This window comes from Perca fluviatilis, chromosome 10, assembly GCF_010015445.1.
Source record: "Perca fluviatilis chromosome 10, GENO_Pfluv_1.0, whole genome shotgun sequence".
NCBI lineage: Eukaryota > Metazoa > Chordata > Actinopteri > Perciformes > Percidae > Perca > Perca fluviatilis.
The window spans coordinates 23,237,602-23,251,595 of NC_053121.1; the positions used below are offsets into that span (position 1 = coordinate 23,237,602).

Genomic DNA, 13,994 nt, shown 5'->3' on the forward strand with positions numbered 1-13,994 from the left:
ACAGGGACTGCATCAGTTCCACACACCCTCTTCTCAGACTACTGTGAGGGATACATAAAATAATAAAGTAAAACAAATGCAAAATAAAGTAAACATGCCCTGCCTCATGTGTAATAGATCACAGGTAAACACAGAAACCTCATATGTGCACACACACTAGAACAGTACAAATACACATCACATTCGTTCTATACAAATCCCACAGGAAAACTACATTTCCTATAATGCCGCGGGTCGTGAAGCGCGACTCTGAGCATGCAGCGGCAAAGCAGCGGCACTTAAAAGGAACACAGTGCGATACAAACTTTTGCAATAACTTTGAAACACATTACAATACAGACTCCAGCCCTACACACCACATCTGTCCCTCATCACTCCTCCAGAACATAGTCATGGCATAGTGCATCAACATTGGAATTACATTTATAAGCGGGATACTCCGTCAACATACCTGTCTCTCTCAGTTTCCAAAACAGACTGAGAGAGAGACGCTCATGCGCATGTACCACAATACACAGGTGATTCGACGATCACAATTATCAACATATCTAAATGAAAATAAATGTACATGAAACATTACTACTTTCTTTTGGGCTGAAAACAATTCATCAACAGTGACGAGGCTAATCTAGCACAATCACTGTATTTTAAATAACATTATAAGAAGGTAGTAAAATCTATATCCCCTTCTTTAAATAGAAACATAACATTTTAACACACACTTTGAGGCATCATTTACGAAATAAAACGTCGACCAGGTAACTCCGGCTCCTACGACTCAATTCTAAAAGTGAAATCTTTTCCATCCAAATCCAGTCTCAGTCAGAGTATATGACACCCAGTAGCCGGGTTAGCTCAGTGGGTAGAACAGGCACACATATACATAGAGGTTTATTCCTCGACGCAGAGGTCCAGGGTTCGAGTCCGACCTGTGACGATTTGTGTCTCCCCCCCCCCCTTTCTCACCTACCTGTCCTGTCCGTTATAGGCGGAAAAACATAATCTAAAAAATGGCCGAGTACAGCCTGAAATTTTGTCTTAATTTTCACTGTGTAGAAAACGAAGCACGTAAAAGGACTCTGGTTCTCTGTTTTGAGCTTTATTTAAATCTCTTCTATGAAAGCTTCAGCTCTGTTTGCAAAGAATATTTAGCATATTAATGTGGCAATCAGAAATTACAACATTCATACCAGCACTATCATTTTAGAGAAAACAACTACTTCCAAAAAGTAATGTTGATTTTCCGTTGAAATTGCTCCATGTAACTTCTCCACATCTAATCAGCCTTTTTTCGTTTCTCCTGTCCAGGACGCATTGTTTTTCCTGAAGGACTTTTTCAGCAATTTGGCTTCCTTTGTTAACCCTTACCTGCCTGTGGACCCTGCAACTGAAGGTGAGCTAAGTCTGATGATGTTTTTTTTATGCCTCCGTGCCGGCAACAGCCGTGGCCGGAGGCATAATGTTTTTGGGTTATCCGTCCCATTCTTGTGAACGCATGATCTCAGGAGCCCCTGGACGCACTTTCTTCTCCAAATTTGGCACAAACTTCCACTTGGACTCAAGGATGAACTGCTTAGATTTTGGTGGTCAAAGTTTAAGATCACTGTTTTAAGCCATAACTCAAGAATTGTTACGCTAATTATGCCAACATTTCACACAAATGTCTAATAGGATAAATGCTAAGCTGCTTTTTTTTGGAGTCAAGTGTATATACAGTATAAGGACTGCATATCATCACGGTACATGATTCATTTTCACTGGCTGTAGAACATGTTTAAATGCTAATTATGAGCATGTTTAACATTTGATCCTGTATTTATTGTAAGACACACTTTGGTGAATATGTATTTTTCAATGTTTCTCTCCATTTATTTTTCAGTGAAGGCAGACCCCTACCAGAAGGCCTCAGAGGAGACGGAGTCAGCCGCTGGTCTGGGACCTGACCTCACAGCTTCTGTGGAAACTACCTTCAGCGAGCAGAGCTCCTCCTCTGCTGGCTCCACCTCCTCCTCCGACCAGCCAATCTACTTCCGGTACATAAACACAGACTTACTAGAAGGCTCGGAGAGAGTCTTGTGCCGCGTTCTGTTTACCTCGGAACTCGGTTTTAACGAGGTCAAAGTCGGAAACACGCCCCCTGACCTCGGATTTACGAGCTCGGAACTCGGACAACCTCGCAGTAGCCCGAGTTCAAAATCCAACATGGCTGCCCCCTGTATCAACAGTTGTGAAAGCTGCAGTAACATAAAGTTATAAGCACTTCTGTCTTATTTATGTCACTAAATCAGTCGTTCACACAGGCATGTCCAACTTCTATCAGTGGACATGTTGTTACGCTGTTTGCATGCACAAAAAACAGCGTAATACGTTGTTATCAACTGGTTGCTAACAATAGCTAATCGGGCTAGAGCAAATGAAAACAATGAAAATCCGACTTTTAAATAGAACGCATTCAACTCGGGTATGAGGTCATTCCCAGCTCCGGTTTCCGAGTTCCGAGGTAAATAGAACGCAGCATTATTCTGCTTTTACAAACTAAAGGGAATAAGGGTTATGTGTTACAAACAATAAAGATTTAATCTTCCTTATCTGCTATTTTCAGGGAGTTCCGATTCACCTCTGAAGTGCCTATTTGGCTGGACTATCAGGGCAAGCATGTCGCCATTGAACAGGTGAGAGGTCACTCAAACAGCTCATCTGTCACTCATCGTCTGTGTATTTGATCAAGAAATAATTGTCCTAGCTGACTGTATTTTCACACTCCTTCTGTCCTATTCTTTGTTTCATAGGGAACGTTTGCAGGGATTCTGATCGGTCTGGCCCAGTTAAACTGTTCTGAGTTGAAGCTGAAGAGGCTCTGCTGCAGACACGGGTAGAAATACACACTTCCATACCAACACTTATCAGTGGTAGCTAGAGATACATAGTCATCTGAGACTAGATTACAATGTTTGGAAGGCAAACCAGTTGAGCTTTCAGTTGCAAGTTTTTTTAGTCTTTCTTCTGCAACTCTTTCTAGTCTCCTCGGTGTGGACAAAGTGATCCAGTATGCCGTCACAGAGTGGCTGACGGACATCAGGAAGAATCAGCTGCCGGGCATTCTGGGAGGTGTTGGCCCCATGCACTCGGTTGTCCAGCTGTGTGAGTTGAAACTGCTCCAAACACACTGTTGTACACCGTGTCAGCTTAACATTTACATGTTATTTATCCTGTTTTATCTCTCGGTACATTCCCTTCCCCCCCATTTCTACCTCTTTGTGTTTCTCCAGTCCATGGAGTGAGGGATCTGTTCTGGTTGCCCATAGAGCAGTACAGGAAGGATGGACGCATTATTAGAGGTCTCCAGAGGGGGGCAGCATCCTTTGGTACCTCCACAGCATCAGCTGCTCTGGAGCTCAGCAACAGGCTGGTGCAGGCCATACAGGTACTCAGTTTGTGAAGGGTTCTCAGTGCAGATCACAACTTTGAATCAAAGTTATACAGAGGCTAGATTTGGTCCATGGCCTGAATTTGTTTCGGGTAGCAAAAAAGTGTGCGATAACTTGTTGAAGGATTTCAAGATAAGCAGGGCCTCAGATATTTGATGCCTGATTTCTGTCTGCTTCTCTTACAGGCCACAGCAGAGACGGTGTATGACATCCTGTCTCCAACTCCACCCCTGAACCGCTTTGCCATCACAGAAGGCCGGGCCCCCTCGAACAGGCCCCGCAGAGCTGCTCAACCTGCAGACCTCCGAGAAGGTGTGGCCAAGGCCTATGACACTGTCAGAGAGGTGCGTCCCCAAACTTACCTTCTCGAAATTGCTTATGGACCCTTCAAGAGAATATAATCCAAAAATAAGCAGTCACATGCGCTCATCTTTCAGCTTACTCTACTCACTTTCTAATGGTAACTGTACCGTTGACTCTGTAGTACTTTGATTATATGAGAAACCCAGTTTACATAGTCGTGGTTGGGGATTACAGAAATCTGATTTCTGCTGCTAGTTTTCTCCTGAACAAAGAGATTTCTTGGACACTCATATAAGCAGGTTTCTATTATGTGCATGATTTGACATTCTTGCCTTTGTCAACAATGGATAATGAAGAGAATTTAAACCTGAAGGTCCACCTACTAATGATGCAGAACATTTAGCCACATCCCACTGTCTTTATTCAGCAAATAGAGCTCAGGTGTCGTTGGCTTTTTACATGAACATATGTGTGACAAATCCGGGCTCTGATGCACTATCACTTTCAGGAGGTTGAAAGGAAAGATCATAATATGTGTTGATGCACAATGCATGTAAAAAGGTTGTCTGATTTGGACCTGAAACGATGAGTCGATTAATCAATAAGCCTATCGACTGTTTCTAGTGTGCATGTGCGTAAATGAACTGAAACACTAATATTTTTGACTAATCTCTCGCTGGACTCTCTCTCTGCAATCCAGGGAGTGATTGACACAGCTCAGACCTTGTGCGATGTAGCATCCCGCGGCCACGAACAGAAGGGTCTACCCGGCGCTGTGGGCGGCGTCCTGCGGCAGATCCCACCCACTGTGGTCCGACCCTTAATAGTGGCCTCTGAAGCCACTTCCAATCTTCTCGGGGGCATGCGGAACCAGATCAAACCAGACGCCCGGAAGGAGGATTTCCTGAAGTGGCGCACGGATGATGGCCAAGAATGAAGACAACTTTTTTTTGTCTGTGTGAGAGAGAGAAAGTGTGTTTGTGTGTGCAATTATGACTTGTGGAAGTCTCGGCTAAAGGAGAAAATCTAGGGTTTGAATGTGTATTTGCATGTGTGTATGGACTAATGAGAGTCAGTGTTGGCTCCAATGCAAAAACAAAGCAACGACTAACGACTACTGCAGTTACTGACACCCAGTGTTTTATGTGGCTCCATCATACATGGACTTAACCAGATTTAATCATTCTGTTTGCATTTGGCAAGAGCTCTCCTCATATTCCTCCCCTCAGTGAGATACTAGTCTGCAGATTCTCCTTACTGTCTGTGCAAACATATCACCGTCACTCTCAACAGTTCATTTTCAATCCAACCAAGGGCAGATAGGATTATCACTCAAGGTTTACTTATGTATTGTGGGCACTCCATGTACTCTGAATTGTGCTGCTTCAAACTGTTTGTATTCTTATTTAAAGTAATGCTTTCTGGCACAATTTCACCTTCTTCCAAGGTCCATGGAGAAGAAGTAAGAGGAAGTAGGAAGAAGGTGAACTTATGTCAGAAATTCCTTCTCTTTGTATTCCAATTCACCCATCACTAGCTGCGAACAGTATACCTTTTATGGGTGCATTATGTGATGTGTTGTCCAGTGATGCTCGTAGTAGAGACAGGGAGATATTTTAATGAAGTGTCCTTTGCTAACACCCTCTAGATGGTTTTCACCCTCACTTCACAACACAACACATTGTCATTGGTTCAGCTTTGGTTCACCCTCCCTGCTACTGTCAAGTATACTGGCTCATATGGATACATACCTGACTGAGAACAAGTTTCCTGACTAAAAAGATAAACAGATCACACGAAGCCTGTAAACTCTGTAGCGCATTGGATTATTTTAAAGTTTCACAAAGTCAAGATAGACTTCAGTTGTCTGTAACTCAGACAGTTCTCCAGATATTAGCCGGTGGTTCTTCCTTCTGCATTGCAGCTCATTTGTGCTTCGGTTTCCATCAACAGTTAAAGACTGAGATCTGGATAACTCTTCTCGGTCTTCAGAATTGCTTTTCTCTCTTCTTTAGTTGCCTTCCTGCATTTTTTTATGTTTCTTTATTTGTTTTTTATTCTGTTAAAACATTTAAGTATTGTCATACTCGTTTTCAAAATAAGAGTTGAAAGGATGTGAATCTGGTGACGATGGAGGATGAAAAATTTAGTGTTTTGTGGTTAAAAAAAAAAAGTTTTACATTTTTATCTTTTTTGTTTAAGAGTAAGGTGTGTGTGTGTGTGTGTGTGTGTGTGTGTGTGTGTGTGTGTGTGTGTGTGTGTGTGTGTGTGTGTGTGTGTGTGTGTGTGTGTGTGTGTGTGTGTGTGTGTGTGTGTGTGTGTGTGTGTGTGTGTGTGTGTGTGTGTGTGTGTGTGTGTGTGTGTGTGTGTGTGTGTGAGAATGAGTTTGTTTGTGTGTACGTGTAATGCATGTCTGTGAGGGTGACAGGTTGATGCTTGTTACACCTCTTGTGTGTAATTACTATTTACTATATCAAACTGTATGAATGACCTGTATAATATAAAAACAAGGAGTATACAAAATTAATACAAAAAAAATAAAACATTTGAGTATAAAAACGGACCACTATCTTTGCTGCTAATCAACACCAATGGCTGTTATGGTTACAACAAGTACATTTACTCATGTACTGTATTTAGGTACAGTTTTGTGGCCATTGATCTTTACTTTAGACATCTCCATTACTTTTCAGATGTAAACAATGACTTTTTATTGACTTTTTACATCACTGCTTTTATTGAAATGCTAAAGTTACTTGCAAACTTTCTAGAACGTTTAGATTAGTTACTAAACGTGATCGAGTGACCCATTGTTGTAATACCAAAAACTACATGTAATTGTTAAAATTAGCTCAATTTTAAATTACCACGTTAATGCATCAGTAACAATAATCCAATCGTGTAATACATATATTATTCTTTTTGTAGTTATACCACTGATTATTGTGAATATTATCAAAGAAACAGCGGTTATATTATACTGGCTATAATTTGATTCGGTACATAGTGAATGACGCTAAAGGGATTACTATGAAGAGACCTATTAAATAAAGCTAAATAACGGCTCTAACCAAGGAACCAACCGTAGTCGCGTTAAAACTTCGGGGCGCTTTTTAAGCGATGCAACAGCGGCACTTCCGGTCCACTTGTAAACCCAACAGCGTGATTAACGTAGATGTTACACTGACACTGGGTACATTTACCTGGAAATAAAAATAAAACCATTGAACCAGTGACAGTAGTTTGTAAACATGAAGCTGCTCACGCACAACATGTTGACGTCCCACGTGAAGGGAGTCACTAAAGGATACCCGCTGCTCATCAAGGTAAACTGTCAACACGCTAACGTTAGCTACATGGCTAACGCTAACACTACTGAATCATCACATAGTCTTCCTGTCCTGTGTTTTGTGTTGTGTGGCTCAATGCAATGAGAGGAGAGAGAAACTCACTTGTAGTATATTGAAGATGCATAGTTGTTTGTTTGATTCTCCTACAACTTCTTACGTTCAATAACAAGCTCACTAGCAAGCTAGCACTTCCTCTCCTTAAACTGCAAAAATAAACCGATTGTTTGTTTTAAAATATGCATAACTAGAATTAGACCTGTACCTATATATTGGTTTTTAATACTATCTCTATATTGAATATGTTGATACTTCTGTGGTCAAAATGACACAATAGGCAAGGCAAGGCAAGGCAGCTTTATTTATATAGCACATTTCAGCAATAGGGCAATTCATAGTGCTTTACATAAAACATGAAAGAGCATTCATAAAACAATTTAAAAACATTCAAAGTCAAGAATAAAATTTACAGTGCAGTATAAGAATTTAAGGTACTGTTAGGTAAAACATTAAACAGTTAAACTTTTAAAAGCAGATAAAATAGGTTATTTAAAGAAAGGCAAGATCAAAAAGATAGGTCTTCAGCCTTGATTTAAAAGAACTGAGAGTTGAAGCGGACCTGCAGTTTTCTGGGAGTTTGTTCCAGATATGTGGAGCATAAAAACTGAATGCTGCTTCCCCCTGTTTAGTTCTGACTCTGGGAACAACAAGTAGACCTGTCCCAGATGACCTGAGAGGTCTGGGTGGGTCATAGTGTAGTAGCAGATCAGAAATGTATTTTGGCCCTAAACCGTTTAGTGATTTATAAACCAGCAAAAGTATTTTGAAATCAATTCTCTGAGGCACTGGAAGCCAGTGTAGAGACTTCAGTACTGGAGTGATGTGATCCACTTTCCTGGTTTTAGTGAGGACTCGGGCAGCAGCGTTCTGAATCAGCTGCAGCTGTCTGATTGATTTTTTTAGGGAGACCTGTAAAGACACCATTACAGTAGTCAAGTCTACTGAAGACAAAAGCATGGACAAGTTTTTCCAAATTCTGCTGAGACATAAGTCCTCCTTGATATATTTTAAGGTGGTAATAGGCTGATTTTGTAATTGTCTTAATGTGGCTGTTAAAATTCGGGTCTTGAGTCCATGACTACACCAAGATTTCTGGCTTTGTCTGTTGTTTTTAACATTGTCGTTTGAAGCTGAGCGCTGACTTTTAATCGTTTTTCTTTAGCTCCAAAAACAACCACCTCAGTTTTTTCTTCATTTAATTTAAGAAAGTTCTGGCACATCCAGTCATTAATTTGTTCAACGCTCTTATTCATTTTTTGTATTGGGCTATATTTCCCTGGCGATAAGGTTATGTAAATTTGTGTGTCATCCGCGTAACTATGGTAACTTATTTTGTTGTTTTCCATAATCTGAGCCAGTGGAAGCATGTATATGTTGAACAGAAGAGGCCCCAGAACTGAGCCTTGGGGAACTCCGCACGTCATATTTGTATGCTCAGATGTATAATTACCTATAGACACAAAGTAGTCCCTATTCTTTAAATAGGATTCAAACCACTTTAGTACTGAGCCAGAAAGACCAACCCAGTTTTTCAATCGGTCAAGTAATATGTCATGGTCGACCGTATCAATAATAGTGCAATATATTTACCCTCTGCCATTTAATTTGAGTTTCTGAATTCTCAATGTGAAATATAAGCATTATAGTGGTTAAGTACTCTTATTGAAAATAGAAAACATGTCTATAGCATGTACACTACAGTTTTACTAGAATGCACTGCTTGTATTTGACACTATACTGTACTGTATATATGTACTGTTTTTAGCAGTGGGGGCAGGTCCGCACCCCCCTTCATGAAACAGAACTGACACTTTGCTGCAATACATATATTTATTCACCTCTTTTCACACACACACAATGAGGCATATTTTCTGTTGTGATTGAACTGTATTTTTTGAGTTACTATATAGGCCAACTTTGATCTTGACATATAGGCTAAGCATTCTGTAGCAAATAACAATAAACCCACTATTAATGACATTATCTTAACACAGTGTAACTACTTCAGCATGTAAATAATGCACCAAAATACAAACGTGGGCGAGGGCGTTGAGCAATCGCTATTATATCGAATCAACAGCCACGTGCAATTTAGCTCGCAGGTGAAGAACACAGACAACGAAAATCACCAGTTAACTTAATTTAAATTTGCAAGACCAGGCTTAAATGAACTGCCAACATTTGTTATACCACTTACAGTTCTCAAGGACGTACACACACAATCTCAACTGGCTAGTTATCCTTGTGTGTCCGCGCTATTCTCCGACATGCACTCTAACAATGCAGCCCTATTTCTGATACCGTGGGGGGCAGAAATGTTGCTGTGGGGGGCCGCCACGGTCAAATCAACATAGAGGAAACACTGCTGTACCTGTCAGTAATTAATAATTATAATGTGTGGAAAACTCACTTTACTGGTCCCAGTAAAGTAAAGTAAAAGTAAAAAGTAAAAGTGTTTTTATGCCAGTGATAGGAGGGAACAAATGACAGAGGAAGTGATTTTGAACACCGCCATAAAGTGTGTGGAAGGACAGCATTGCTGTCTGAAGACCGTCCACACTGATAGACTGCGTTGTTTTCTTCAAGCAGGCAACTGAGGTGAAGGTGAATGAGGTGGACTTCAACCCTCAGTTTGTCACCCGCATGATCCCCAAACTGGAGTGGAGCGCTCTGGTCCAGGCTGCAGAGGAGGTGAGTCAGACTGCAGCAGAGACTGTCAGAACTTGTTATATCTGACATTATAAACATGAATATCAGCAAAATGTTGGCATTTCGGAGAGACGTGGCAAAAGCCTCTAAGCTGTTAAGTATCTCTCAATATATAAGCAAAGATATTGTTCTATTGGAACAATCCATCAATTTGAATAGGGAAAAAAACTATTGTGTAATATAAGAAAAGATTTGTTTAGTTTTGTTCTGTTATTTTTGTTACCTTCTCTTCGCTGATTCACTATAAAATGTTGTCTTGTGTTGCATTATAGTTTTATCTGTTGGAAAAATCTCACATTGTAATCATTTCTAGGACAAGAGTGAATGTGGAGTACTTTGTATCAACAGCAGTGGTTGTAGATGAAGGAATGGTTAACATAGGGTGTACGCCTAAGGCTTGATACCCCAGTATACAGTAAACAGAATTCCATTACTGGGGTGTTGGGGATTGTGTCATTGTGTTTTTATTTCTTTAATGTGTTGTTCCCCAGTAGGTGAAGACAATGTAATGTTATCTTCTGCCACCAATTAACACCCACTAATAAATGTACAACTGCCCAGTTTGAACACTTGTTACTGTCTCATTCCCTCTTTAGTTGGGTCAACGGCAAGACCTGCCTGATGAGCTGGTACCGGAATATGAGAACAACGAAGAGTTCCTGAAGAAAGTGCACAGAGTGCTATTAGAGGTAAGAAGCTCAGTCATTCCTGCCAGTATTGGTGGGTGTTTTTGACTGTAGTTGTGCCTATTGTAGTAATTACTACGGTATGTAGTAACTGGATACACATGAATGTTCTTTTTAGCGTTGTGACGACTATTTTCGTTATCAAATAATCTGCCAATTGTTTTCTCGATGCTTGATTAATCTTTTGGTCTTTAAAATAGTGGGGGTGGGAAATTGTGTTGACATCATAAGATGTTTTATTTTGTCCGACCAACAGTCCAAAACCCAAATATATTTAGTTTACAATTGTATAAAAAAAGAGAAAAGGCGCAAATCCTCACATTGAAGAAGCTGGAAGCAGATAGTGTTTGGTATTTCCGTTTTTAAAAATGACCTCATGAATCGGTCATCAAAATATATACAATTTCTGTTGATCGTCTAATCAATTTCTGAACTACTTGGTGTAGCTGTAGTTCTTTTCCCCATTGTTAAAAATATCTTAATTTGGGGAAAATATTCTAAACCAACACATTTTCACAAGCCTGAACAGGTTTTAAAAAGTAAGGAAAGTGTGTCGTGGTCCTTTTGTGTTGGTGGACCACTTCTCCGTTCTTGATCTAATCCACCGTGTGGATCCCAGCAGTGGTACCTTTTCTTGTTTCATTGAACACAATGAATGAATCATTAGGATAATTATGGGATGTTTTTGTGTAGAACACTTAAGTACACCTTTAACTCAAACAGCTTACAATAATCACTCTCAGACGGTAACATAACACTGTAACAAAGGTACAGTTGGCATTTCACATACTGTTCCTATTACTGGAAATGGCGATGAGCAGCAAAGCTTTGATGTGGTCGTTTCCTGCACAGTGTCTTGTTCATGCAGCACCATGTCCATTCAGCGGAGAAGAGTGCCATTTATGTAAAGTTCAAACACAGGAACTAAAATACTTGAGTTTTAGACATTATTCCAACCCCATTATGCTGCATTGCCAAAAGTGTTGACTCAGAAACATCACACATGATTGTTAAAACACCTCATTACAAAGCCATTGGCATTAAATGGTAAACACACTTTTATAGTGCTGTTCTACATTAACGGACAAAGCGCTTTACGTTTTGCCTCTTATTCACACACTCGCACTCTGATGGCGACAGAGGAGCCAGGAATCACACCGTCAACCCTGTTATTAGTGGATAACCCGCTCTTCCTCCAGAGCCACAGCCGCCCGCTATGACATAGCCGCTCTGTGCTGCTATGACAGCGTCTACTGTTCTGGGAAGACTTTTCACTGGCTGCAGGGATTTGCTCCCATTCAGCCACAAGAGCAGGAGTGAGGTCCAATACTGGTTCCAGTTCATCTCAAAGTTGTTGGATGAGGTTGAGGTCAGGGCTCTGTGCAGGCCAGACTCTGAAATCTATTTCTGTATGGACCTGGCATTGTTCACGGGGGCATTGTCATGTTGGCTTCCCCAAACTGTTGAAATTATTTCTTGTAAACACAAGTGATGTGTATATTAAATTTTACTCACAACAACACACACACCTTGAGGTCTTAAAAATGTGTTGGATGCATTTTCTTCCCTATAAAACATTAGGAGAAACGTCTTTTTTAAATATACAGTATTTTTAATCCTTCATTGTTTACATTAATGTTTACTTGCATGCAGTTTTCTTCTTTGCTGCCTTTTTAGCGCTGGGCATATTACTGCCACCTGTAGATGATTGGAATAGTGTGAAGCCATTGGCAGGACTGTGTATGGCATGCACAGGATAAACAAAATGGGGGCACCCTCTTTAAATAATAAAAAATAAACCCCGCTCCATAGCTTTACTAATTTTCAGAAACTCCACAGGCTAACATTAACTGTATTTGGTTGTTTTTTTTGTACGTACGAGATTTAAAAAAATAAAATACAGATAAGCCTCACAGATTTCATGTAATGCTTAATACTGAAAGGTGCTGAATACCTGTAATAAAAGTTATTCAATTATTATAAAGCTGTCTTTGCAGAATCCCATCTTTTTTTTCATGGCCCAGTAGCAAATGTTCCAAAGCCATGTACCAGGCCACAGCCCAGGGGTCTAAAAATCATTGTATAGACCCAATAACAATGTTTGTTTACATACACTTCCAGGTAGAAAACACCTACCACACATACAATTTAACGGCGCTGAGCAAACCGGGATGAGGAACAACTGGATATACTCTCATCTCCTTCATCTAAAATGCTTGTTTGATGCTTTCATATGTCAACACTTTCACTAACCTTAGGTTGGAGACCTAATTTACCTGTTGGGCCACAGAATAAAGAAAATGACACCACCCAAAACCAGCAGTCAGTCCGACCGGTGGTAAGATGTGAACTAAGAGGCAAAACCAAAAGTATGGCGACAAGGGTATCCGTATACTTCTGGCCATATCATGTTATTTTTTTAGACCAACGACCCCATAGTTGAAAGGGAGACAGAGCAGGGACCCCCCTCTACATATTGTATGAAATTGAGTTGCATATTAAACTGGGCCTACAATAACGTGTAGGGTGGCCTAAAGCCTTTACACATACCTTTTTTGTGGTGCATACAATACTAAGCTATTAAAATAATTATTGACATTCATATATTATACATCATGTTTTAATGGTTAACCTACATGTAGCTGTGTGTGTGTGTGTGTGTGTGTGTGTGTGTGTTTTGTGGTGTGTGTGTGTGTGTGTGTGTGTGTGTGTGTGTGTGTGTGTGTGTGTGTGTGTGTGTGTGTGTGTGTGTGTGTGTGTGTGTGTGTGTGTGTGTGTGTGTGTGTGTGTGTGTTGCAGGTGGAGGTGATAGAGGGCTGTCTGCGGTGCCCTGAATCAGGACGAGAGTTCCCGATCTCCAGAGGAATCCCCAACATGCTGCTGAACGAGGACGAGGTGTAGACGCCAGCTCCACGACATCAACGGTTCTCATACACAAACCTCACCCCAAGGTGTCACTCAGATTGGATTGTGGGTATTCAGAGAGAGAGAAGAGAAAGGTGGGACTTAAGTTGGGGCCGTGAGAAAATAGGCCACACTCTTTAGTTGATTGTTGTTATGACATTTACGTGAGTGATGCTGCCAATGGAGGAAAAAGATTTCAAGAATAACAAATGGAAATGTTCCCTGAGAGTAACCCCCAGTGGTTTTATCTGTATTTATTTTTGTAACTGTTTGGGTTCTTTTTTTTTCTTTTTTTTTCAATAAAACTCGATTTCCACGAGGGCCAAAATTGTTTAAAGTTTTTGTGGAAAATATGGATTCACTTTTATTACAGACATGCTAAAATATATAACCCCCGAGGCTCCAGAGTGAAAGGCAGGCTCTGAACCCCATCTCGCCCTCTCTCAGGGTTAAGAAAGTGCTGAGGGCCAGATGACGTGGCAGTGGCTTGTCTATATTTGGCTTTGAGGAAAAGAAGCAGAAAAAGCAGGCAGGCTGGAAGTTGTTTTTGAGGAAGT

At 40.6% G+C, this 13,994-nt stretch overlaps 2 protein-coding genes across 3 annotated transcripts; both read left to right on the forward strand.

Moving 5' to 3' along the window:
- Window positions 1-746: 746 nt before the first annotated feature.
- LOC120566542 (autophagy-related protein 2 homolog A-like) lies at window positions 747-5,998 on the forward strand (the record flags this gene model as incomplete). The annotated part of the gene is made up of 9 exons (XM_039813066.1): window positions 747-758; window positions 1,309-1,393; window positions 1,880-2,033; window positions 2,603-2,672; window positions 2,790-2,872; window positions 3,020-3,141; window positions 3,270-3,424; window positions 3,614-3,772; window positions 4,432-5,998. Coding segments are annotated over 9 exons (1,077 nt in total), but the record flags the coding sequence as incomplete, so codon positions are not given.
- An 851-nt stretch (window positions 5,999-6,849) lies between these two features.
- On the forward strand, window positions 6,850-13,774 carry trmt112 (tRNA methyltransferase subunit 11-2). 2 transcript variants are annotated; one of them, XM_039812888.1, is made up of 4 exons: window positions 6,850-7,057; window positions 9,725-9,829; window positions 10,444-10,536; window positions 13,333-13,774. In XM_039812888.1, exons 1-4 carry the CDS (start codon window positions 6,983-6,985, stop codon window positions 13,432-13,434), a joined length of 375 nt encoding a protein of 124 aa, XP_039668822.1. In that variant the 5' UTR covers window positions 6,850-6,982; the 3' UTR covers window positions 13,435-13,774. The 2 variants fall into 2 exon arrangements, with proteins under 2 accessions (XP_039668822.1, XP_039668823.1); XM_039812889.1 differs by having other exon boundaries at window positions 6,851-7,057; window positions 9,728-9,829.
- Window positions 13,775-13,994: the final 220 nt, after the last annotated feature.